Genomic DNA, 26,540 nt, shown 5'->3' with positions numbered 1-26,540 from the left:
TTTGCCCCAAGGGAAATGAAAACTCAGGACATTTCCGTCACACCGCTGTTTTCAGTAAATTCTTTTCACACCCAAAACTGTATCAAGCACTTCATTGTCAAGCTTGAATACGCCAACATCAGTATGCAAGATCAGGACACATTAACATGTAAAAAAGGCAAGTGGAAATCTTCTATGGAAGTTTTCAGGCAGTTTTCCAAATATGAATAAGAATGTAAGATAGTTCAGTGAGCTGGTGATATCAAAACTACCCAGTTTTGCTCTTTTGGTGGTGGTGGTTTTTTTTTCCCCTAAACTCTTCAGAAGATTTTAAAGGGAGCGTATCTGTTGTTATTTGGATATAGAACAACTATATAGAACTCCCAATTGTTCTTTGCTTGAACAAGCTAATGATGAGCAAAGAGCTCAAGAGCCATAATTTCAGCTGTTCTAGATGTTACAGTTTCCCACTGTTGCACTGCTTCCATTAAGCGGACAAAAATGAAATTAAACGAATAATTTTAGATAGCTTATCATTAAAGCTTCACAGAGTCACACAACTGTTGGGGTTGGAAGGGACCCTTAGAGTTTTTAAGTCCAACCCACCGGCTAAAGAGCGTTCTCTACAGTAGATCACACAGGTAGACACCCAGACAGGTCTTAAATATCTCAAGAGACAGGTTTTCATTATAGTTTGTTCAATATCTACAGCTTCCCTGTAAGGATATATAAAACTCATGTAATCTTATAAGTATGTAACAGTTTTTGTACATACTAGTAGGTTTACTGATAGCAAAGACAGCTGTAAACAAAGGAATACAGTTCCATAAAGTTAAATGAATTTTGTCCTCGGCACTACAGTAAAAATACTACTGCTAACCAGGCTATACATGCTGCAAAAACGAGAATTTAAAGTCAATTCCAAGTTTCCAGGTGGTGCAGTTTTGTCTCAAATGCAAAGCAGAACTGCTATACTAACTCCTGACATATACCATCTTCTAATAAGCTCGACAGGGCGTGGTTAAACCTGTAATTAACTACCAAAATATCTTGCTTAGAGACATGGCAGTCTTCAGCGCTTTAGCCTTTAAATGGAAGACACATCTTCATATGTTCCAGCTCTGCTACAAGTTAGGGGGTACGTGCAAGAAAACAACTGATTGAGATTCAGTAGGCCACATTATTCAAGAGGTCATTTCAGATAATTGTGTTTTCTGCAGGTCTATATATATGCATATATATATGCATAATCCTATGAAAAGGGTGCAGGGAAACTACAATGCTTTTTCATGCACTGAAAATGTCTACTCTAAGAGCACTCCATGGTGCCTACTGGTAAATTACATCAGCTTTTTGTGCAGAGTTGGCCAAGCAGAAGAAAGATCCTGGTGTGAGCTGTACAGGTCTCCTCATAGCCAAGGTTTAAAGATCCATCACAAATATCAGTCTTTTTTCCATTAAAGCCAAACCACAGCACCATCCCTTCACATGACTGTGATCAGCAAATGGAAGTTTTATCATGAAAGTCTTGGTGTAACTGTAAAAAATTAAAGAAAATGCAGTAACCTTCAAGTGTGCTCACCTCATTTACGACAAGGTGAGCACCCTTTGACAAAACACCAGAAAGACTTACAGGAAAAGGTGTGAAATGCTTCTGTATTTGCTGGCACCACTTGAATCAAGAACAAGCACTAACAAGTAATGGCCTTGAGGAATCTACTTGTTATGTTCCTTTGCCAGCCTCTCCCAGCAGGTGTTGCCATGTGGGGATTTGTAGTAGAAAAAACCCAGATGCACACAGAAGGACGAGAGGGAGGGAGGGGACGGGACACGTGTGTTGGGAGAGCTTTAGATGAAATTAAAATCTGATGATCAATGAAAACAGGAGGTTTGATGGAAAGCCAAAGAACATTTTGCTTTCTAGTTTTTCCATGGAAAAATTCCATTCCCTACAGAACTTCTCATTGTGTGTACGCTTGTCATGCTACTGTAAGTCCCATCAGACCTTTAGGAAACACAATAGCACAACAATTATTATCAACAACACTTGATATTTTTATTAATTATCAATGTAGATGGAATTGGAATCCAAAGACCTGGCATCATTGAGGCACATAATTTACATATGAACGTACCAGTAAATTGTACTCACTGGTTCATCATCGCTATCACCATACCATAGGAAAAGGAAAATGCAAGTAGAACCTTTGCCTGGGCTAGTAATTTTTCCTAACAGTTTTGCAAGGCTAAATTTCTCACCCTCCTCTCAATTTGCCAGACTAAAACACCCTAGGCTATCTCAACCAATGCTGATTATTTTCCATTGAGTCATGCATGTACTGATTCATTCTGGAGATGCAGCTGTTCCAAACTCTAGCCTTTCTCAAGAACTGCAGAAGAACTACACACATGTACAAGGGAAAGCTGACAAGCAGCACACAGCAAGGCCTGGTACAGAGGCTGACTGCTTGCCACCCTTTCCATTCCCTTCTCTTCTTGTAAAGAAGACAACACCAGAATTAAAAACTTTTAATCCTGCTCCTCATGATACAATCTCTATTGCAAAAGCTCATCAAAGATGTAAAGTAACAAGACTGAGGCTTTCATTAACTTAAAAAAAAAAAAAGAAAGAAAACACAGTTTCTCTTTTCCTCATGTCTACGCAGAAAGAATACTCTGCAAGAACCTTAGGCAACAAAAGTTCACCCCCTATGGGCTGCCCAGGGAGGTGGTGGAGTCACCAACCCTGAGGTGGTGAACACCCTGGAGGTGTTCAAGGAACATCTGGACATTGTGCTGAGGGACATGGTTTAGTGAGAACTATTGGTGATAGTTGGACTGGGTGATCCTGTGGGTCTTTTCCAACCTTGGTGATTCTATGATTCTAATCCTAGACCGGTTAACCATCACTGTTATAGTCCTCATATTGTGCTAGCTCTGAATGTTTCTTTAATTAACATACTCAATCTTTTCTTGAAAAAAAAAAAAAGGTTCAGAACTCCTAAATTTAATACTACTCTTGTTAAAATGGCATGTTTTTTGTTGATTTTAAAGTTATCTGGATTAAATCCTAAAGAACCTAAGGACTTAATATCCCAGAGCCATTGAGTAAGGAGTAACGTGAACAGACAAGCAAAGAAAGGCAGGTAAACAGCATTTCAGACTGGATTGGAATAACTGAGCGGACTCAAGCTATGCATTACACTGACAGCAGAGTAACTGACCAGCTCAGAGCAGCATTATACTAAAACCACACCTTAGGGAAGAACTCCAGTGGCAAGAGCAGGGGCAGTGCAGTGAGGTGGCAGGCGCAGGAAGGATTACTGCTCAGCAGCTAATAGATAAATACGATGCCAAAATAACTCCATGAATCTGAAAACTATTTTCTTTTTAAACCAATTACACTTTTAAAGTGGGAAATGAACTGCAGTCAATTTCATATAAAGTGAGTAATTTCATAATACTGTATGCTGAATTGCAGTAGGGTCCTATATATGCTTACAGTGAGTTAACAAATTATTAACGTTTTAGGTCCTTACCTTCACTTGGGGGTATGACTTTTTGTTCTTTTCACTGGAAGCACCAGGAAGTCCACCATGTGAAGGCCCTTCGCATACATATCGGAATCGAAAACCCCTCTGTGGAAATAAAAAGAAACTTGTAAAGTGTTTGAAAATGAAACTGAAAAAAGACAGCACGTGTGCGCTTGCGCACACACACACAAAACTTGCCCAAACAGCCCGCAAACGGTAAAGTTACAACTGATCATCCCTGAAATACCGACTGAATACTGTTGACAAAGCACCACTGAGCCAGCTCCAGGTAAAGTGATCTATTCCTACTCTTACACATTAGCAACGGGCAGAAATTCTCCTTTCAGTAAGTGAAGACATTCTGAAGCAGAGATCTATTTATACTCTCAAAACAAGATAATAAATAAATGACAAGAGAATACAGCAACAGATGCTATTTCTGTCACAACAGATGTTAAGTAGAGAGGGTTGCAAACAACCACAGGGAAAAGAATGTGGATGAAACTGAAATCCTTTCTCCTTGTGGGAAGAGCATGTGGAAGTCATATCTCTGACCAGAGTGAAGTCCAGAGGCCTCACAAATGTTTCAGAGCACTTTGTATGACCCACTAGCAATCACTCACAGCAGTACATGTATTCCATTTTGATGGAACTAATATTCCCTTTGCTTTACTAAGTCCTCCATATGGTACAGAAAATGCAAATTTTAAGCAAAAGTACCTGGTAATGCTTAACTCTACTTAACTATGCTATTTTATCTGCCCCCTCCCACCCCTGAACTTTCAGACCTACTCTCCAGTCCTGCAAATTCTGACACAGCCCATTATACACAGCCCCCCTGATGGATTCAAGGCCATCCATTAAGTGTTGCTTTCTTCATGAAAGATCTTTAGCCTCTGCCTAATAGAAGGCATCCCTGAAGTTGATGTCTCTACTAGCTGACAGCGAACTGGCTCAAAAAATTACTCTGTAATCTCTAGCATCTATCTCACTGAAGCCTTTTCAGTTTATGAACAAGCCTCTCAAGCAAATGGAAAGATCTGTCTTTTGTTTAGATTCCGACTGGACAATGTAATCAAACCTAAATAACATATTTGCTTTCCCACAGAGTATTGAGCAACAAAGTGAAGTGCTCAACTATGAGCCTGAGCTCCAGGTATCCAGCAGGCAAAAGTTTCCGGAGTCATGACGTGTGGAATGACTCAGGCTCTCTTCATTTGCCATGCCTTAGGGCCTAAAGGTCTAGCAGACATCTGACTGGCCTTCCCCAGTCTATCATCCTTCCAGTGCCAGCTGTGTTATCACACATACAATCCTATACTTCCCCGCTGTCTCTTATTCCCAAAATGATCACAAGCAAAGTGCTCTGTCTATGGATCACTCTTATTATACCATATAAACCTATGCTCAGCTTGCTTCGTGGGTACTCCACTACAGAGCTGCTTGCAGAAATGTCTTGTATGGAAAGAGTGGCTTCCTTTCAGACACTGCACACTACAGGTTCTGCCATACAAAGAAACGACCTGATTGAGAATGAACTAAAACAACAAGGAGGAAGCAGCATATTCTTCCAAGAGTTCACAGTACACTGCCCCCCATTCCCAATAAGGGAGGCTGAAGTAAAAAAAGGACTCAGTGTGACCCTGAAACAAACATCCTCTGCAGTCTCCTAGAAAAAAAGACTGGAGCCTGACATGCTTTTGCAGAAGACCAAGCACAGAGCAGAATGGCTTCTAGACTCCCTTGTCTACTTAACAGCCTCAGTCTAGGATTTTATGCAACTTTGAACTTCTGTTGCAGGAAAACTAACCAGTACATTGCAATGAAATTGACACCACAAGGGCAGCTTAAGTGAGAGTCTGCTTCCAAGTCACAAAAACAGTTACTTTCAATAATTAATCTTCATTTTTCTTGAATTACTCAGAACAGCCAACTGTGACAACAGGAATCTCCAAGGACAACAACACTTCTTCATGATGGCAAAACACAAGTCAAAATTTCCTGTAACTTCTGGGGACAGAATTTTTGCTTTTTTCCTTTTGTTTCACACCTTTCAAGAAACACAAAACAAATTCTAAAAATCTGCCATGCCTATTAATTTGTATTTCCAAATACTGGGGCACTGAAGAGTTGTTTCTCAGATGAAAAGCTTATATCTAACAAGATATTTTTTTAAACCCTCAGTTTGTTTTTTTTTCCTTCTCTTAGACATTTCCAAAGAGACACAGAGATGAAGAAGAAACAAAACAGGAAACAATTCGACTACGAAAGCAAGAGGAAAAAATGCTTATGGTTAAGTGCAATATTTGTTATTAACTTTAACCTCTTCAACACTTCTTTTCTCATCTTAAGTCACAGTTTTATTTATAGCTGAACACAGTGACGTACGTATTGCAAAGATTTTCCAAATGTTACCTGTTTTGGCTGTTCAATGATTTGAAGATACGGTCCATCTGCTAACATAAGAGAAAAGTGTTAGCACAACATTATATTTCTATTGCTATGAAACACGAGTTACAGGGAAAAAACCGATATCTTCCAATGTCTTGACATTTTTGAAAGCAGCTAGGCATCTTCAGAACATAAATAAAATTTTAATGAATAATTTAATCAGCTGAAAGTCAACCACTGCTAATCTTTACTAAGATCAGTGGAGTAAGAAGGGAATTAGTAATTTACAAAAGCTTAATTTTACCTCAAAGGGCATGAAGGGGCAACTCAGATCAGCCAGTTAAGACACTCAGAAGTGAGTAAGAAAAGGATTCTCTCCTTACCACTGATGAGTACGCTGGCCTTCCCAAGTGAAGGTTAAATGTTGCGTTTAAACCCTTTGGGCTCTAAAGACTGTATTCACCAAGCCTTGGCCCCAGGGCTTCCTAGTGCCTAAGTGCTCCTGAAAGTTTTCAGACAGCTAATGGGAAGCTCTGAGGTGTGGGAATATTGGAGGAATTCAAGCTGTCTCAACATGTCTCAACAGTCAGATCTGCTTTAGAAAATGGAACTGAGGAGCCTAAACAACTTTCATTCTTTTAATAATTTCAGATATACTTTTAAAATATATTGTTCTGCTGCATCTCTAAAACATGGAACACACCATGTTTGAGTACAAATACAGACTATAATGAAATCCATATTTGTCCATGTTGTCAATACATGGAGTTAAGTTAATAAATTCTGCTTGTTTTTCAGACAAGACCTATTAGCTTTACCAAGCTTAAGCCTTGCATCATTCCCTAAATGCTCGCTAATTTAAAACCATAAGCCTCATTCAAAATTCACCAGCATAAACATCTACCAGAGTTGAGAATGAATCACCTCAAAGGCAGAATTTCTTTTCTGTTTCTTTACCAACAAAGAAGAGGATTTCAATGCTAAGAATTCAGTTGTTATCAAAGCAGACTCCAAACAACAACTTCACTTGCTGTGAACACCCGCATAATTTACCACCAGCTATAGTCCTGTTACATTTATGCATCATTCATTGCTTATACCCCATTAAAGTTACTAATATTGAAGAATCCAGCAAGTTCACTGGTACACATGGAACATTCAGAACAGACAATACGCAGTTACATGGCAGGGCCTGCAAGCACACATAGGGCATATCACACCTTGTCAACATCCAGAAGAAGGTATGATCAGCCTCTGAACATCTGCATCATCTGCAAGTACCATACAACCAGGTAACGCTTGGCTTAAGCACAGAACTATGTACCTGTATTGGCTCCCATCTAACAATAGGCCTCACGTTCACTGACAACTAAAAATGGCGGAGAATATGCTTATTTATAGTTTTGCAGCACAACTTCATGTGTCCTTCTTTGTTCCTCGCTACAGCTTTTCCTTAATAAAACACACCTTCATGTTTGAAGATATGTTCTTAACTGAACAGTTTTCTCTCTAAATGAAAAAATCTGTTAAGTAAGCTAATAGGTATAATTTTTATTTTGCTGTCAAAGCCAGCAAATGAATTTATTTCATATCAAAGTTACATTGCAAATGCCAGTCACAACAATTTCACATATAAAGGTTATTTATTTCCCAAGTCCAACACTCTTCCTGTGAAAAAGTAAACAGTGCTACAGCCAAAATCTTAGAAGTCATATAAAGCATGTGCCTCCAGAACAAATATACATCATTTTACACTGGAAAGCATGAAAAAATATTTTAGACTTTAGAAATTTTAATTAATATTTAGTTTTAGTGTGATTTTTCGCTTTGTTTTTTTGCGTGTAACATGGAGTCAAGTTGAATAAAGTTAGGTTTAAGTACGATACTGCACTTACATTTAACTGGCACTTTTATCTGTGAATAGACCTGCAACCCTCCCCATTATTTAGGCATCTAAAATGTTATACTTCATGTAATACTTTAGCAATCCAGAGGCCTTGCATCTTCTGAGCACTGGCAGAAATAATTCACATTAAATACAATGTAACTCATTTCTCAACCAAGCCTCTACCCAGGTCACGACCTGCCAAGCAGTTCTTCGACTGTTTTCCCCTTACGAATTCACTTTCAAAGCATATACTTGGGGTTGGAACCTGCACAAAATCCCACTGCTCTCTCTCAACCATTAAGCCAGAAAAACATAGTTGTCTTTTATACAAAAGCTGAGTGGTTACATAAGTCCACTAGAAAACAGCAGATCCAGGTTCAAGAGGTCAGCACGAGGGAGTTCATACACCTACTAGGGGGATTTACACTAATACTGGCCTAATGGAAAGCTTAAGGGGAATTCTTTGTACTACTGGCATAGTTTCACCTTGCATGCAGGAGAATGAAAAGTTTAGGACAGCAGCACTCGTGTCCTCTTGGGACAGAAAAAAACCAAACACAAAAACTTATAAAAATCACACAAACACAAGAAAAATAAAATTAAATATCAATACTAGGAACACAATAGGTTGCAGTGTAAATGTCTAAAAGCAAATTATATCTGCTGACATTAATAAGTGACAGCAGACAGATTAATCAAACATATATCAATTCATGTATAGCAAAGGTTTGCAAGATCTCATTTTAGTTTTTGAGTTGTATGAATAAATATTCCCTCTTTTCCTATCACTAAGTTAATACTCTGGTATAGCATATGGAGCACACCTGAGCAAGTGGACAGAGAAGGCATACTAAGGCATTTAATTATAACAAAAATTCTATTTAAAAATAAAAATAGCAATATTCAAGGTAACTTTCAAGTATAGCTAATATATCAACTATGAAAAGAATTATTCTTTGCAACACATCTCATACAGCCAATATTCCCTAGACACTTTCCAGAAGCACATTAGACAGACAGCCTAACATTTGTTATGTGGTCTCTCCTCCATCTCTTCCTCTCTTTCTCTCAAATCTTTCCTAAGGAAGAGAAAAATACAAAAGTGTTTTGCAAAGGAATGTTTCTAATAGTTCATTTCTATTAAGTAGGCATGTCTGGTCTAAACAAATGAAAGCTGAAGGTGTACACCTTGCAAACAGAATGAATAACTATAAGATTTGTGACAAACATTTGCACCTTTGTTCTAGGCTGGAAACAGCCCAATTAAAGTTGTGTTCTTCAAGTTCTTTTATAACAACCAACTCCTTTTTAGGCATCACACAGCCAGGAAAAGGAATGTTACTAAACACAGGAAGGCTGAAGCAGGATGAAGTAATGGAGATCATCTCCACATAGGAATAACTCCCACAGCTGCCAAGCATTGCCAAGAGTCTCCTCATGACTTGCCTGGCACTGCTGCACAACCAGGAGGACCATGGACATCACACATTCCGCTAACCAGGAGAGGGTTTGGTGCACTGCCACATTCTGATACTTCAGTGCTTCCTTTTCTGTCTTCTCCCCTCACTCGCCACAGGCCAACCTACATCCCACTACCTCCCCTCCAGCCTGACTCACAGTTGCACTTCCCCACATCTCCTTCAATTGCTAAATTTCTTCATTCTTCTTCTGAGTCAGAGGCCCTCCTGCATCTTGATACTCCCACTACTTCTTCCTTCTTCCTCTTGACAGGCCTCATCCTGCACACGCGCTTTGCAAAGGAGCACCCATCTTAGCTACATTCTTCCCGTCAAAGCCAATCCAAATAACAGTGGGCTTGCAATGCTGGTATGATATCTCTGCATGCCCTGTAACTGTGCTGTTTAACTCTGTGGATATGGATGAAACCATTCACAGCCTCATGGTCTTGGCTATTAAGCCTAATACCAATGCTCCTGAGTCAATTCTGGAAGTGGTAAATTGCTGCTACAAGCTCAAACTCTGGATCAAGCTGGACTGAGTCCAGAGGAGGGCCACCGGGATGAGCAGATGGGCTGGAGTACCTCTCCTATGGAGATAGGCTGAGAGAGTTGGGGTTGTTCAGCTTGGAGAATAGAAGGGAAACCTTCTAGCAGCCTTCCAGAACTTAGAGAACTACAGGAAAGATGAGGAGAGAAATTCCGTTGGGGAGTTTAACAGTTTTAAAGTAAAAAAGACTAGATTCAGATTAAATATTAGGAAGGAATCCTTCACTACGAGGGTGGTGAGGCACTGCAATAGGCTACCTAGAGAAGCTATGGATGCCTCATGTTGTGGCTTAACCCAGCAGGCAGCTAAGCACCACACAGATGATTGCTCAATCCAACTTTGTGACAAGAGAGAGAGCATTAGAAAACAAAACAAAACAAAAAAAAACCTCATGGGTTGAGATAAGGTCAGTTGAATAAGAAAGGGGGGGGAAAAAAAAGGCAAAAACTAAATCAAGAATAAAAATCCCAAGTAAAGCACAATGCAATTAACTCACCACTGGCTGACCCATGCCCAGGCAGTCCACAAGCAGCGGCTGCCCACCCAATGCCATTCAGTTTTATTTTTCAGCACGGGGCCTTACATCTAGCTGGGGGCAGCCGTCCTGGCTCTGTTCCCTTCCAGCTCCCTGGGTATCCCCAACCTCCTCACTGGCAGGGCAGCATGAGAAACCAAAGAGTCCTTACCTCTGTAAGCACTGCTCAGCAACAACTAAAATATTGATGCACTATCAGCAAATTTTCAACCTAAACCCAAAACACAACATTATACCAGCTACTAAAAAACAGAAAAGTATGTCAGCCAAAATCACCAGGATAGAAGAACCTGCTGACTTCATGCCATGCTGCTCCTGCTGTTGAAGGTATTTTAAAACATACAGCTCAGTCCTGCAGCTTGCACTGTTACAGGTGGTGTTGTAAATATAACTGTTTTCACAGAAGGCACACACAAACTACTTCTCCTTCTAGATTTAACTGTAAATGTAGAACTTGACCCATGTAACCAGCTACTACAGCTTTAGAGCCAAAATTACCAAGCACTAACCACAATTTTTATTTAAAACTGATGTGAGACAGAGAAAAAAGTGGGTAGAAAGATCTGAACACTGACAACTGCATGGAGAAAATCCTTGCCTCACATCTCAAAGATTTTTCTATTATTGTACATAGATGACAGAACATTCATCATCAGAAAGTCCCCAGATTCCCCGGCTATTTGTTGATTAACCTACACTGGCATGACATGGCAATCCATATATACATAATACCTGCCTGCCAACATAATATCTGACATTGTTCACTTACAAATGCATGATTAGATGGCACTTAAGTAATAATCTAGTCTGAAATTCATGTTTGTGATAACCTTAAAAGGGGATTATAAAAAGGACACTTCCTTTTAACTCAAGTAGATTGTGATAGGACAAGGGGCAATGGTTTTAAGCTCAAAGAGGTAAGGTTTAGATTGGATACCATTACAGGGAAATCAAAATTCCAATAAGGTCAATTGTCTCATAAAACCTCTGGGAGAGCAGCGAAGGCCCATTAATCTTACACTAATGAATCTTACTGTACAATTTTATCTGCCTTATTGAAAATGCACAGCAAATAAATGATGGCAACATTCATTTGTTGGACGTTTATCCACATTTGTCAAGAGCTTTACTCATCAGTGCAATTTATCTTGAAACAAATTATCTGTTTCATGTGTTTTTCTTGATCCCACCTCACCACTACTCGGTCAAGAAAACTGAGCTATGGTTTGAATCATAAAAAGCACTGAAAGAGTAAGTGTCTATTTTTAATTCTGCATTTATTATTATGTTAAGGTAGAATTTTAACTACAAAATAAAGGGCCAGTTGCTTATTTCATTTTATCCTTTATACCTTCACTGCTATCAAGTTTCTCAAATATACATAAAACACAACATACAATATGTGTTTGCCTTTTCAACAAAATAAAGCAATCAGAGGATGCTACCTGTGTATTTATACAACAGAGTTGATCAAACCAAATTAAGAAGACAAAGTTGCTATGTTAAAAGACATTAGCAACTATATTAAAGATAGCAAATCAAGAGAAACCTCATACGGTTAAACAGATTTTTATTCTCCTCCTCCTTTTAAATCAGCTATTTTAATAAATTAAGCTGGAGAAATGCTATTTTCTAAATTAAAAATTATAAAGAAATCCAATACCAAAACTAGACCAAGATTGACCAAGCAGCTGATACTGGCTGAACTGGAACTATTCTGCAAGAAACACTTGTTAGACTTTTGTAGTACACTGTTCGTTTATTTTCAGTATTTGGTTGCAAAATCTGACACTGAGATTTCAAAGCAGTGTAAAAATTCAGGAAGTCATCAGGTACTTTTAATACCAAACTGCTTCATTACAGGAAACACAGAAGTCACCAAGAAGGAAAAACACAATTGAATGATACAGGAAGTTGCATATACTCTACATTTTGTTAGTGAAAAACAAGCACCTTAAGAATTATTATAACTATTTAAGATGAAGGAGAAAAAAACATACATGCTGTACCCCGCAAACTGGCAATACAAACATTAGAGGTCACCAATTATGCAAATTTAGAATAATAATTATAAAAACAGGTCACTCAAAGCTCTTTGGTCAAAGCAATTAACTGACTGAAAGTTTTGTTTCTGTACAAGTCAAATGAAAATTAGATGAAACTTTCATAAAGGTACGTGATGCTTGAAAGCGTAATATGAAGTCAAACCAATGTACATCTTAAGAATAATGTAAACAAAGCAGCCTCTGAAAAGAACTTCACACATACAGAGAAACAAAAATAAATTACAACAACAAACAAAAGAAGCCAGGAGAAACAGCATGAAAATAATACAATCAAACAGCAACAGTTCCTACCTGTTCGTAGTGGTAAGTCTGAGGTGATGTAACCTGTATTATTAAATATTGTATTCATTCCCATGAGCTGGTCCATTGCAAACATCTACATTGAAAGAGAGCACATTCTTCATTACTACACATACAGTTTCCTAAAGCAACTTTTAGAAACAAATTTCTCTACGTTCAGATTTCAATAGGTTGACATTTTATATCTTGGTTTATTTTTGCTGTTAACAGCAATGCCAGCAAAGCTGATAGCAGTGAAACTTTTACCAGTGTGACATGTCTGCACTGAGCTCAGCACAGTTCCTAAGCCTGCATTTTGTTTACAGACTAACAGTTGTCAGTTGTTTGCTCAAAAGAGACGAGATGCCAAATTCTGGATATCTGACCCTACATGACTTGCTCAAAGACCCGCTGAGATCCACTTAAGTTTTAATTTCGAATTCTGCAATTAAACCCCACCAGACTACATTCCTTATTCAAATAAATCTACAAATTCTAAAGCAAGGAAACATAATGCCTAGGTGAAATTACAGTTTTTGTTTTGAATATCGACATGTCTTAACCCACTGTAATTATTGTCAAGTATAAATCTTCTAAAGTGGAAATGAAGGTGAGTAGAAATGGCCTGTTCTTCACTCCAACCTTTCACTCAAGCATTATTCTCACAGTTAAAATGAAGCATGAAATGATGAGATGTGGAAGAGCTGTGGAAAAGCCAAGATCTACTGATCTGTGAGTTAAAGAACATTCTAGTCATCAATATCAAGACAAATTTCAACTGAAATGATACAATGCTTCAGTGCATAGGTGGCATTATTTTCAGGTCAAGTCTAATGCCTGCCACAGGAGGAACTTCAGAGCAAATATCACAGGCAAACAGGCCATAAAAACGAGATGGTTATCAACTGTTTCTTCAAACAGGCCTTTATACTTTATACTGTTCCTCCTTTATACTTTAGCCATTCCACCAGTGGTAAGGTACTTTACTGGTCATGTAAAGACTGGCTTAGAAAATAGCTGTATTGCTTTTACATTTCCATGTTCTTAAGGCTAGGAAATGGCAGGACAGTATAAGAGGTAACCAACACAAATACCTAGTAAAGAAAAGAGTGAAAATACACAAAGCCACTCACTTGGGGATCTGACACTCCCATGATATATGGATCCTCTCCTGCCATTTTAAGTCCTGAAATAAAGAATAAGAACTTTTTTTTTTTTTTGAAATACAGATTAATACTGAAAGCTAAAAAGCTTAATTTACTTACAGCACATTAATAACTTCTAAAACACTCCCCAAATTCCCCAGTATTTGCACTGCATGGGCTAAGGACAGGATCAGTTACAGCTAGGATCTTCCATTGCTTGCTCCCAAGCACCTCAAGACTCCAGTCAAAGTCCTGAAGTCAAAATTTATCACAAATTCATTAAAATTAGGACTTAATTTGTACCTGTCTTTAGCCTGACTATTCTGCTTGAGTAAGCAAAATCATTATCATAGTACAGCAAAGGAAGCACTCTGCATTTTTATACAATTAAAGTCTTCAAGATCGTTAATGAATGAATCCTAACATCTTTCTCGTGAAGGACTACTAAATGAAAGATAAGAATCTCCAAGAAGGAACATTCCATGTTTTCTCTCTAAATAAAATAAACAAAAGAGTGAAACATCGACTCCTTTGAAGCACCTTTATTTCCCAAGGTCCACAAATGTTTGACATCCAGACACCAATGGTGCTGACAGTGACAATTCTGGCTACACAAAAAACATAACCCTCTGCAGAGGTCTTGATGTCAAAGCTGGTTTAGCCTGCCTTATCTTTCCAGGACATGGAATGGCAAGCCAGTAGTGGAACCTGGAACTTTCTAGGTCTGCTTTAAAAATGCAGCTGCTATTTCTTCTCATGTAGACATTACTGAAAGAATTACAATTCCATTTGTGTTGAGGCTGCTAAATAAAAGAGGCTCTCCAAGGGGACACCTGAAAATAACAATAGTGACAATTTCAAGACTCATGTCTGCATACACACAGACATTCTGAATACGGGTAATAACTAAAAATAGTTACGAACGTGTTGCTGGTACTCGTTTTCCACCACAGTGAACATGAATCACGTTTTGAAGTGAACTAGTATACAAGTAAAGAAAATCTGAGTCATTATATGCACTCTGAAAAAATCAGGCAAATATCCAATAGATGGCTGGAATTTTTGCATGTTTCACTGTGACAGACTCAGATCATTAACGAGCTCCAGTGACAACACACAGCCATCCGTGTCATCTCTCATATTTAATTAGTTCCTATTTTGTGCGTCACATAAGCAAAGTTATGTTTAGAAAGACCTAAAATCCCCAAATAACGGTAACAAAGATTCTGAGGAACTACAATCAATCCCAACTGTCCGGTTTGCTAACTGCAGACTTTTCCACAACCTTTTCAAACAGAACATCTCACACCTTTATCCGTAAGCCCATCAGGATAAACTTAACACAATTTTCCACCACCTTTGCCATACTCTGCTTTCTTTGACTGCATCGCTCTCACTCCAGCAGAACTCTGTGGGAAATGGTTTGCAAACCAGTGATTTTGTAGTTGAAAAATATTAGAGAAGCAGTACTTCTGAAAACTATTAACTGAACAACCTCTGGGACCAAAGTTAACTCAGAAATAAATGCCTACTAGCATCAATACTTCAAATCCACCTTACCAGAACTGCTATTTCTGGTTGGGTTTTTGTTTTGTTTGGGGTTTTTTTTTGGCAGATCCAAGGAACAACAACATCCCCAGAGCAAAAGAGAAGTCACTAATGATGAACAATCCATTCAGAAGCAAAGTTACTACCTACACACTGCTCAGACACTGCAGGTCTGTATTAAAATGTTTGCAACCAGACACTAAGAACAACCTTTCAAGCACCAACAGCACAGGTACCTCTTACTTAAGCTGCAGTGCTTGGGGGAAAGGTTAAAGACATTCTCTGTAGTGTGAGTGCTAAGCCAGTTTATTATAAATACAGGATGACTTAGATGTACAAACATTCGGCTTTGTGTATACAAATTGACACTCGAGTGCCCTTTCAGGGCCTGGACAAAAATTAACCCAGCAATTTAAAATGAACCCTCTAAATGGCTGAGAACACTCTGTGTTTTATTATAAGCTTTGTCCTTGTTCAAAGGCAAACAAAGGACAAAACTGTTCCAGGAGTACAGCCTCCAGAATAGCATTTTTGCTTGGCATTTTTTTCTTGTTATCAAATCTCAAAGCTTCCTCTTCTTCTAAGAAGACCATGGCAAATCCAGGAAACATTAATTACATGACAGAGAATAACCCACAAACGTATGCACAAAATGAGACTCTACCATTAAAGACAGATCCTAACACTTAGTTGTTTATCTTTTAAATGCCCTTCTTCCACACTGCATGAATCTCTATGCACTTTCCCAGCATGCATAAAAAGATGAGCACCTACCACGAGTAGCTTTGTTTACCCTCATGGATTCATACACATATATGGAACCTGACTGAATTGCACCAGCCTTACCAACCAACAGAATATAATAGCAGATAGTTTGCCTGTCTCCTCCTCATTAATACCCGAATAACACCTGGTACAAGCAACCACTGATGGAAGAGAGCAGAATTCATTTATTGTGTTTATATAAAAGCTCCATATATTTATTTAGGAAGATTATCATTCAGGAAGACAGCTGCAGAGACAATCATAACCCAATGGAACTACTAGAAACCAAACTTTAATCCTGACACTAACACCCAGTTATTTAAGAATACTCCTCACACAGCAGATGCATGCTATTAAAAAAATACATAAATCAAGCCTTCAGACTCCATCCATCTTTGTTCTCCTAACACTGGCTCAGGTAAAAACCTGAATAGTACCAGTACTAACAGATTAGAATGGCTTCTTATTCCTGCAAACAGGAAACAAAATCATTTGCATACTACCCTAAATAAGAGGTCTGCTCCAAAAGTAATGCCTCCTATGTCACTATGTTGCCCTGGGATGTCAGAGGCAGGTGTTGGTGATATGGCAGCAGAGGCTGAACCTTCCCACCAAGATTCCATTGCATTTCACTATCATGAAACAGATGGCAACAGAGGGGCAGTTCCACAAGACGGCAGTATGAAGCAAAGTGGAAATAAATTCCACTATGCAGAAAAAATTGCACCCAATGACACTCGACGCTGGTTGCAAGGATATGGAGATGAAACAGTGGATGTGAGTACAGGGACTTGATAGGTAGAGTGGTTCAGCAGTGGTGACAGTGGGTCACCTGGGCTGGCACAGATTTTATGAGCACAGCATGAAGGCTCTTGTTCATTGCTGCAAAAATGAATAGATAATGGTAATAATGATGATGAAAAATAGTTATTTGTAGCTAAGAATTTGCTATATCAACTAACGTTATTGTGCTCTTTGTATCTGTTGTAGTTTCCATGGAAATAAACAGGAGGCATTACTTTCAGAGCAATCTATGCAGTTGCAACATCCCCCTAAGCCCCAAAAGAAACGTGAGCTTCAATCCCCCAAATCTGAATAGTTAAGATTTGAAGTGCACTGGTAAACTAACAGATGATGATAACTTCTCACACAGGACCAGATAAAAAACACTGTATACGCTTCCTCTCCCAGACCTTCAAAGAGTCATAGTGAGCATGTCTCTACTTCTCATCTGTGAATATGTTGAGGATTTGCTGTTCTGGTTTTTTGTTTTATTGGTCTGCAGTGACAAGTGATCGAGTGTTTTACCAACTTCCCCATCCCACAAAGACTTTCCTCATCATAAATGAGAGTGACGCACAGCAGAGACTCAATAGCCACTCATCCCTTAAATTTCTTAAATCTCTTAAAGTTATTGTGACATAACTTCCATTATGTCCTCTGAAAATGAATAGAAATGATAGGGTGTCTGCCTGCTGCTGTTTTAAAATATAAAGCATCAACTCACCTTCCTAAAACACATCCATTACTTTTTATGAGTTCACTGTAAAGACTGAGCTCCAGATAGGTTAATATTTTTTGGAAAATGGTTTGTTTATAGCACAGATCAGCTTAACGGGATAGAAATAAAGACATCCTGTAAAGGCAAAATGGAGGCATGTATGTCAGTGGGTGATGATCTTTATTACTCAAAGATCATTACAATCTTGAAGTGGAGTTAGCCTGACAGTTTAAAGTTTTCATTTTGAAAAACACCCCTTCTAACCTTTTAGGGCTGGGATTCAAAAAGCAAAGGTGGCCTCAAGACAAGAGAAACACAACTACTACACTACAAGTGACCTGACATACTGAAAGCACACGTCTTCCTGCATTTTTTTGTCTGCCAGGGTCTTCTCTTTAATTTGTCTATCATTGTAATTTAACTGTTAAAAATAAGTTTCTTCAATCAGACACAATGGCAATTTGCTGTGGTTATGCTCCTAAGCCGGCCTATTTTGCTTATTAAAAATAGGATTAAGGATGAAACAGAGACAAAGACTCATTCTGTATTTTATTTTGTATATACATCTAACCCTATGGGCCCTGCATTTGAGCTATGCAACACAGCAGACTCTGCAGAGAAATCTTTACTAGAGGCATCTCTGAAATTCTCTAGCAGCCATGATACACTGAGTTAGAAACAATAACTGTTTTACTGTTCAGTCCTTACAGTGTTTCACCTTGTATTGTTTACTTCTCTATTTACCTCTTTTAGGAGCAACTATTCATCCTTGCTCATTTTTCTAACAATCCGTATATGGAAAACTCTTTTAGACCAGCAATTCCAGAAATGAAACCCAGCTTTTTTCCCCATAATACAATTTGCACAGCTCAAAGGCAAAAGCATTCGGGGCAAAATATATTCTTAGAAAAGCATGGGGGGAAGGGGAAGGAAGTTAGAGAACTGCTGTTATCTACCTCTTCATAGAACAGCAGGTTTATATCTTCTGAAGCTTCAAGATGCAAATTGAGTCATGAACCTACAACAGTTAAATAGATACTAAATGGACAAGCTTTGTTTCTTTTAAGCCCATCTAACCACTTTTTTAGAGCTTAATAAAAGATGTTTTTCTTAATAAAAATGAACCCAATTTTTGTTAAAAGCAATATAACATGGACTACTGTACAGGCAGGGCTCCAAGCATTTGCTGGCATTTGGAACACATTGTCCAAACCTGCTTAAAGCAGGTCTATACAACTAGGCTCCAACAGCTGCTAACTACCAGCATCCAAACCTGTGCATAAATGGAGCTGCTGCAGAAACTGTTCCAGGGGAAGAGCAGGAGGGAGCAGGGAAAGGGAGAGAAAAGAAAGGAGATACCTCCCTCCCAAGTACTAGGAAAGCAAAATCTTAACACAGAAAAGGTTTTACCAATGGTTATTTTATTTCCATTGCTCTCAATTATTCATTTTGTTTGCAATCATTTTAATAAGTAACACTGTTTCTGAAGTCCCTGAACAAAGGTTTAGAGTGGACAAAATATTTATCATTTAGATTAATATTGTCCTGAGGCCCAATGAGGAAAACCAGAATAAATGTGAGCTATAGACATACATAAAGGCTTTCCAAAGAGATTAAAAATGTGCTACAGAAAGCAGTCCCTGGGGTTATTCAAAATAGGAGCTGATTAACAGCTTTAGCATTCTGAAACATACAAAGTAAACAGAAACAAAAAAAATTGAGAATGTCATGTACATTTTTACTCACATTATGATACAGACATCAAACACAAACAGAAAAGTATGTTAAAAAGCATGAAAGCGATTGCTAGCTTGCTTAAGTCGACAAGTAAACCGTACTCTCAATCTAAACCTCAATGTTCAACTTCTGCAGTAAAACTGTGAGTAAACTGTGCTTCTATTTCCTTAAGGTAACACACAGCATGATTACCTATAAAAAAAGTTTTCAGTAGAAGCACTCAGCAGTAAGAAAAGAGTTGTGTGGAGGCTTCTGAAGCTGCAGTAACGCTACATAACCCAGGATGACACAACTTGTCTGTTTGTTTTTCTAGCACACCAACACAAATCACCTCCTCTTGTTATTAACAGGGTTTGCTTATTATTTCCTGTTGGATGGGGCAGGGAGTTGGTGCTGTTTATTTTTTTTTTTTTAATTAAAAAAAAATGCTGACATAGAAAATATTTTACAATTTTAAAGATGTACCATTGGGCAACAGCATTAAAACTACAAACCACTTGGGAAATGAAAGTGATCAAAAAGATTAAAGATTTCAGAAGAGGGCGATGCTTTGAATCTGAAATTTTTAGTGTAGAATTACCTGGAGGAAATGGAGTCAGAATTATTAACCCACATAATCATCACGTTAAAAGGAAAAATTACAGCATAAGGAAACTTATTTGGCAGATAATAAAACAGCTGTTCATGTAGTCCAGTTACTAAGTATCGTTACGACCAAGTTCTTTGCCTGTTTTAATCCTTTACCTGATGTCAAAGCAGCAAACCAACACGACAAGAGGAAATGAAATGCCCTAATCACAAACTGTTTTTCCTGGACAACAGTAGAATAAAATTAAAATGTTTTTATTAAAACACATTCAAAGCAATTTAAATCAAAGTAATAAATGGTATTCAAATGTATCAGTGTGCTTATCACATACACTTAATGCTAAGTGTATGTAAAAATACTGAGGTTTAACACAGCAAAACAACTCCAGCAACTGCACTGTATTTTAGCCACAAGGTGGTAACTTTACTTGAAACAACCTAAAAATTGTGTTAAAATGCTGTTACTTTTTGCTGAAGATTAAGAAGAATCACTGAATGTTCTTTAGGGATAGCCCTAGTTCGTATAAAATTGTTCAAAGTCAAACACTAACTCAAAGAGCACAGACTTCAGAAGCCTTAAGTGAAATGAATCATCAGCACTAAAGAACAAACCTTTTCCTTTTTTGAGGAGAGAAAGAACAGTGCTGCTGAGAAGCTAAACAACAAAGAAACTCAGAGGTCCAGTTCATGTAAGACTTGCCATAGCAGCAGCTGCTTTCACACAGGTTCTAAACTACTGAAGGACTGCCTACATTTAAAGAGCACAGCTGCAAAGGTGGGCTCAGAGAGCAGCAAGGGCAGTGACCACTGCAAGTACAGCAGAGAGCCAATGAATCCTCGGTATCCCTTGGATTATCAACAGCCTCTGAAAATACACCTTGGCAGAAATGGCTGGCTAAAGAAGTGACATGGTCGGCAGAACAACGCAGGTCGAACTGAGAACAGCATCAATGCAGTTATGCCAAGAGCCCTAACACAGAGCTGTCCCAATCTTCCTCATCCCACAGCTTAAAGCTACAGCTGCACAGTGGTTACTACGGCTTTTATTTTCCTCTCCGTGTTTTACAAAGAAATAATAAAACTCCTTCAGAATTAATTTTTCTCCAGTAGACTCTAACGTAACAAAGAGCATTTAGACTAAACGAATGCAACTTAAAACAAAAACCACTCGCTTTGATGATTTCATGTGTGTTACAATCCATCCACAAGTATGCACAGTTTCAAAACAAAACAACACAAACACACACAGCTCAGACCTACTTAGCTTTTGATGTCTGATACAAGTGCAGTCTGCTCTATGGACTGAATTCTAGCTTAGCTAGTTTTGTGTTTTAAATGAAGAAAAACATAACTGTGACACTGCTTTTAAGAACACCAGAGCTGAAAGGGGAAAAAAAGAAATGCACACAGTAGCAACAGCAACTTCCTCTTCACACACTGTCTGCCAGCTCCATCAAAATCCCCAGCAAAGGCTTCCATCTCCAGAACCATCTGGAACATCTCTTCAAACCTTCTCTTCTTCACTATGAGAGTGGTTAGGCCCTGAACAGGCTGCCCAGGGAGGTTGTGGATGCCCCGTCCTTGGAGGTGTTCAAGACCAGGTTGGACGTGGCCCTGGGCAACCTGATCTAGTAAATGTGTATGTTTGGTGGCCCTGCCAGGCAGGGGGGTTGGAACTACATGATCCTTGAGGTCCCTTCCAACCCGAGTCATTCTGTGATTCTGTGAAACCTTATTGCCCAGTCTGCCAGCAGAATTCACCGAATTCTTCCTATGCTCAAAACTGGATGCAAACACTGGGTCTAGCTGACCTAAGGGCACAATTAATGATGACTGTAATTATGACATTACTGATGCAGAGCTTCATGCAAAGTTCACAGTTCATTTACTGGACATCAAATTACAGCTTCCATTTCTAAAAACCCTGTGTCAGCTGAAAGTGACCAAGACCAGAGTTTCTTTTCCATCATTTAGCCTGAAACTTTCTCTTTTTCTTATCTGTTATTACGTGTCTGAGACCCAACAAGAAGCAATCAATACGTTAGGAAATAAATAAAAATTAAACTGACTTTAGACTTCTGTTTACTTAAGGAAATAGTAACAATTTTCTGAATTCAGATGTGTTTGTCTTACGAAAAAGCTGGCACACATTTACAGCACTCAAAGCTGGAAGATTTCAGTGGGTGAGTTCTCACATGATCGATGTAAACACAGAATAATTGAACAGAGTATCTTAAACAAGACTGCAGGACTTTCTGACTAACAGCTGCACCTTAAGTCTCATTCTACGTTAGTAAAAATGATAATACTGCTTTTCACCATATGTTTGCAGCTTCAAGACATTCACTATGCACACACATAACTACTAAGGGAATCTTGAGCTTTCGGGGCAGCACAGGGGATCCTTGATGGTAAAGACTTCTGGGCCTTCCAACTTGGTTCCTGTCCTTCCAGAGCCATGTGTGATGAGAAGCATGATAAAATGAATTCCAAACTGCTCTTGGCTTTGGGCCCCGCACATATTCATCAAGGAAGGGATAGGAAGGTTTGGGGGAAAGGGAATGACAAAGAGAAGGAAATTGTCATGAAAATTAAAAAATATATCTATTAATAAACAAGTTTGAGTCAGCTTTATTTATGTGCAAGTGCCCAAATACTGCTGCTTTGCAATGAATGAAGCAGAAAATGTTACAATGTGCATCTCAACGAAGCACTGCTCCACCTTTCACACTCCTACCCTGTCCAAAGACGCCTTTTTCCTCTCCCAGCACATTTTCTTCATCAGCAAACTTTTCAAAGCCATCACAAAGACACTGACTGAGCTAAGTGTCCATGAGAATGAAGTTCACTACATCGCAATTTTTAAACGACACACAATACACACCATGACATGAAATGAAACAAAGCCATTCTCATTTTTAAACCCTTAACTCTCTTCAAATTATTTTCATTACTCACAAGACAATTTCATTTCGTGGTGACTGCTGTCAATCAATATTTCTCCATTGGAATAAAAAAAGAGGGAAGATGGGGGCAAAGAACAGAAAGAAGGCAGTGTCCTCCTCCTTAATATTCCTGATTAAATCATTTTAACAGGTCTTTCATGTTTTGCAGCACTAAGCTTCTTCGAAATCTCTGCTGCAATCTCCTGAAAACACTACAGTCAACCCTGACAGTAACACTTGAGGGGATCACGTTGGTCAAATTATCGAGCCACAAAAGTTTACAGAACAGAGAACCTCCGGATAGTTACAGGCTGCTTTCTCCCTCTTTCATTTTCTCAATTAAACTGCAGTCATTTCTGCAGGTTACAAAACACTGCAGACAGGATGACGTCTCCAAATGACATCTTGGTTAATGCTTTCCTAGAACAGACAGCCAGGAAATAACAAAGCTGCTTTAACCAAAACATTATTGCAAAAGCCAATACTTCGCAGCACAAACTCTAGATGTAAATAGGAACTAAGAGTCGTATTTGCAACCTGTTCTGTCAGCCCAACAGTGGTGGCACTGCACGGCACATCCAGCCTCGAAAGGCAAAGCACCGAGTGAGGGGAAGTTCCACTAAGTACTGTGAGTTAAAAGAATAAATTAGAAGAGGACATCTGAAGAAGGGAACTACACGTGGCAAAGACTGTAGGTGCTTTAAAGCAGTTGTTTCGAGTCTGTACTACTTTATAAAGCACTACCCTTTAGCAAAGACTCAGAACGTTTTTAAGCAGGAAGGTGAAGCACAGTACCAAAGTCTCTGCCTCCCAGCCTCGTTCAGAAAGCGCTTACAGGCACCGCTAATGCACTGATTTGAATGAAATTACCGCCGTGCGCCGCATTACGATAATGGCCACATAACATCAGCTCACCTGAGCTACGGGTCACAAACAGCGCTCGTTTGGGTGAGAGCAAAACCAGCCACCAGCGCTGCTCTACCCCAAGTTACCATGGGAGCGCAGAGCATCAGCGGGTCCCAATATCGGTGCCGAGGAGCAGACGAACACTCCCGCTCCCTTCCAAAGCGTCCTGTCGCCGTCCTTTCCACACCGTACGACGCTCCGGACCCCTCCGCCGCTGGGCACACAGCGCGCCCAGACGTGCCGCAGCCGGGCAGGGAGCGGCCCCTCGCACCGACAGCCCCAGGGCTGCGCGTCCCCACGGCCGGCACCGCCACGCAGCGCCGCGTGGGGCTCCTCCTCGGCTCCGCAGCCTTCTCAGCCGCGCACCGTCACAAACAGCCACGAGCCTCCCGCACCGCGCCGGGAAACTCGCCGAACAGCCGCGAGGCGCACGCTCGCAGCGCGACCTTTCAAACCCGCACTAGAAATATAAACAACGAGAACAGAAATGCCGGCGGGGCGGCGGCCGCCCTTGGCGCACACTCGACACCAGGAAGCGGGGAGCGCCCCGGCCCGGCCCGGCCCGCCGCCGGGGTCCGCTTTCCCCCTCGGCCGCCCGAACGGCTCCGGCAGCCGCTCCCCGCAACTCCAGGGCCCGGCCCGAGAGTTCCCGTCCAGCTCCCGGCCCCGGCCCGACGCGGGGAGCGCGGCCAGCGGGGGCAAAGGGGCGCCGCGGGACGGCTGGGCAGGAGCAGAGCGGCGGGCTCACCTGGCTCAGCGCGGGGCTGGGGCTGGGGCAGCCGCGCCGTCGTCGTCGCCGTGGTCGCCTCCGTGTCCCGGCCGCGCACCCCTCAGCGCCGCGCCATATCAGCGGCGTGACGCCGCCCGAGCCCCGGCTCCGCGCGGACTTTCCCCCGTTCTTCCCTCCTGCGGCCCCGCCGCCGGCCCGCTGGCGAGGGCAGCCGAGCGGCACCCCGGCCCGCGCGGCCGCCGCCTGCCTTCCCTTCCCTCCGCTCCGCTCCGCCCCTGCCCCCGGCCCGCCGCACTTCCTGACTGGAAATTCCCGCTGACGCTGTGACGGCCGCGCGGGACAGCCGGGGCGGGGCGGGAAGGGGAGGCAGCGAGCGGCCGCTGGGGGGCGGATCGTGCCGCGGGCCCGCGGCCTCAGCGCTGCGCGGGGCAGGTGCGGGGCGGCGGGTGTCGGAGCGCTCCGACGGACACTAAGAAAGCCCCAAAGGGGGAAATACGCGCGGAGGAACGTAAGCCTGCTGACGTAGTACCTTGCCATTCGTAAAAGGAGGTTTACTCATTGTCTGCCACCTGAAAGCAGCACCGAGCAGGGAGCGTAGGCTGTGCAGCATCCTCTGGGTTCTGCCTCTGGCAGAGTAGATGTCCAGGCCAGTTAACTGCTGAAAAATAGCTACAACTCTCGGCACCAACCTGATTTCTCAGTGCTGAAGGCCAGTGCTGCAGAGCGGTAACCAAGTCACTCACCACAGCTGAAGAAAGGCAGCGTGAGCCACATATCGTGTTTCTTGAATTACTGCTGAGCCTTAAGCCCGTTTGCTGAGGGTGAGGGGCACCTCCGAGCACAGCCAGTGTGGCTCATCTGAGTTACATCAGCCAGAAACTCATTGGTATACCTGCAGGGGACACGATTTCATGGTGCCAGAGCCACCTAAGATGGCACCTCACTTGTTTAACTCAGAGCTGAAAAATCATAAATGTTGAGAAAGGTTAAAAACTCAAACCAACAGCAGTGTGAATGGAATGATGTGATTTTTGCTTCTTGTGTTGAAGCAAGAGACTCCTGTCCTGAACAAAAAAGAAGAAATGCGGTCAAATCATAAGAAACCTGTTGATTAGGTAAGGAGGGGGAAAAAAAGGGGTGTGTGTGTGTGAAATACCAGAAAGTAGTTATGTACCTGTATATACAACTCAGTCACACCATAAAGGGAGATTCTGCTGCTGAACACTCCCAGTCTGTCTACAAACAGTTTGTCTACAAACTCTGGCTTAGAACTAAGATGTGCTTATTTGCAATTGGTAATTATGCTCCAAAAGGTGCTTAGAAATGCACAAGATTTTCTCTATCTCAATATAGGAACTGAAATCTCATACAGGTTACTCATAAGAGCGTACAAGACAACAGTCATTTCCTTTATTTGGATTGCCACTCTGTGATGCAAATCTAAAGGTGCGTTCACCCGTTGTCTTCTTAATCCAAGTTTTCACTACTCAGCAATTCTGAATAAAATGTTTTTCCTTAGGGGTAATTCCTGTACTTCCAAGACCTGGTATTAATCTGTTCCACAGAAGCAAATGAGAAGAGAACTAGGTACTAAAGCCCTGAAAGAAGGAAGTCTAGATAGATTTTAAATAAGAGAAGTGTTTTAAAATAAGATTAATTTGAAAGAATAGATGCCATGTCACAGCTAGTCACAGGCATGCTCACATAGCAAGACCTGCAGGAACAAGTACCAGGAAACCAGACAAGACAAAGAAGTTCCAAAACTTAAGGAGACATACCAGTGGATTTGTTTTAAAAGGATACATAATCAAATATTCACACTCAGCTTTCCTGGTGAAATCCTAAGCAGCTTCCCCAACCATCTAGGTTTTTAAAGAAAAATGCTTTTTAAACGATATTTAGAATATAATTGTCATTCTCCTAACTCAATACTGTAATGGGAACATTAACTCATTAGGAACCCGCAGTAGCATCAGACTGTAAGTTCACTGCTCAAA

At 40.6% G+C, this 26,540-nt stretch overlaps 1 protein-coding gene across 3 annotated transcripts in view; it reads right to left on the bottom strand.

Moving 5' to 3' along the window:
• Window positions 1–24,881, bottom strand: part of NFKB1 (nuclear factor kappa B subunit 1) — a 53,937-nt gene extending 29,056 nt beyond the window's left edge. For 2 of the 3 annotated variants that reach the window (XR_014945954.1, XM_015862092.3), the window contains exons 1-5: window positions 24,562–24,881; window positions 13,812–13,864; window positions 12,691–12,775; window positions 5,928–5,968; window positions 3,519–3,617 (exon numbers count right to left, since the gene is read on the bottom strand). Coding sequence is in view for 2 of the 3 variants with exons in the window: in XM_015862092.3 (XP_015717578.1) it covers window positions 3,519–3,617; window positions 5,928–5,968; window positions 12,691–12,775; window positions 13,812–13,856 (270 nt within the window). In the remaining variant the exon portion in view is untranslated. The remainder of the gene's footprint in view (window positions 1–3,518; window positions 3,618–5,927; window positions 5,969–12,690; window positions 12,776–13,811; window positions 13,865–24,561) is intronic. The other variant, XM_015862093.3, reaches the window with a different exon arrangement.
• Window positions 24,882–26,540: the final 1,659 nt, after the last annotated feature.

This window comes from Coturnix japonica, chromosome 4, assembly GCF_054131305.1.
Source record: "Coturnix japonica strain WE chromosome 4, WE-NBRP24, whole genome shotgun sequence".
Lineage (NCBI taxonomy): Eukaryota > Metazoa > Chordata > Aves > Galliformes > Phasianidae > Coturnix > Coturnix japonica.
The sequence above is the reverse complement of the archived record's forward strand: the minus strand, read 5'-3'. Positions and strand labels throughout refer to the sequence as shown.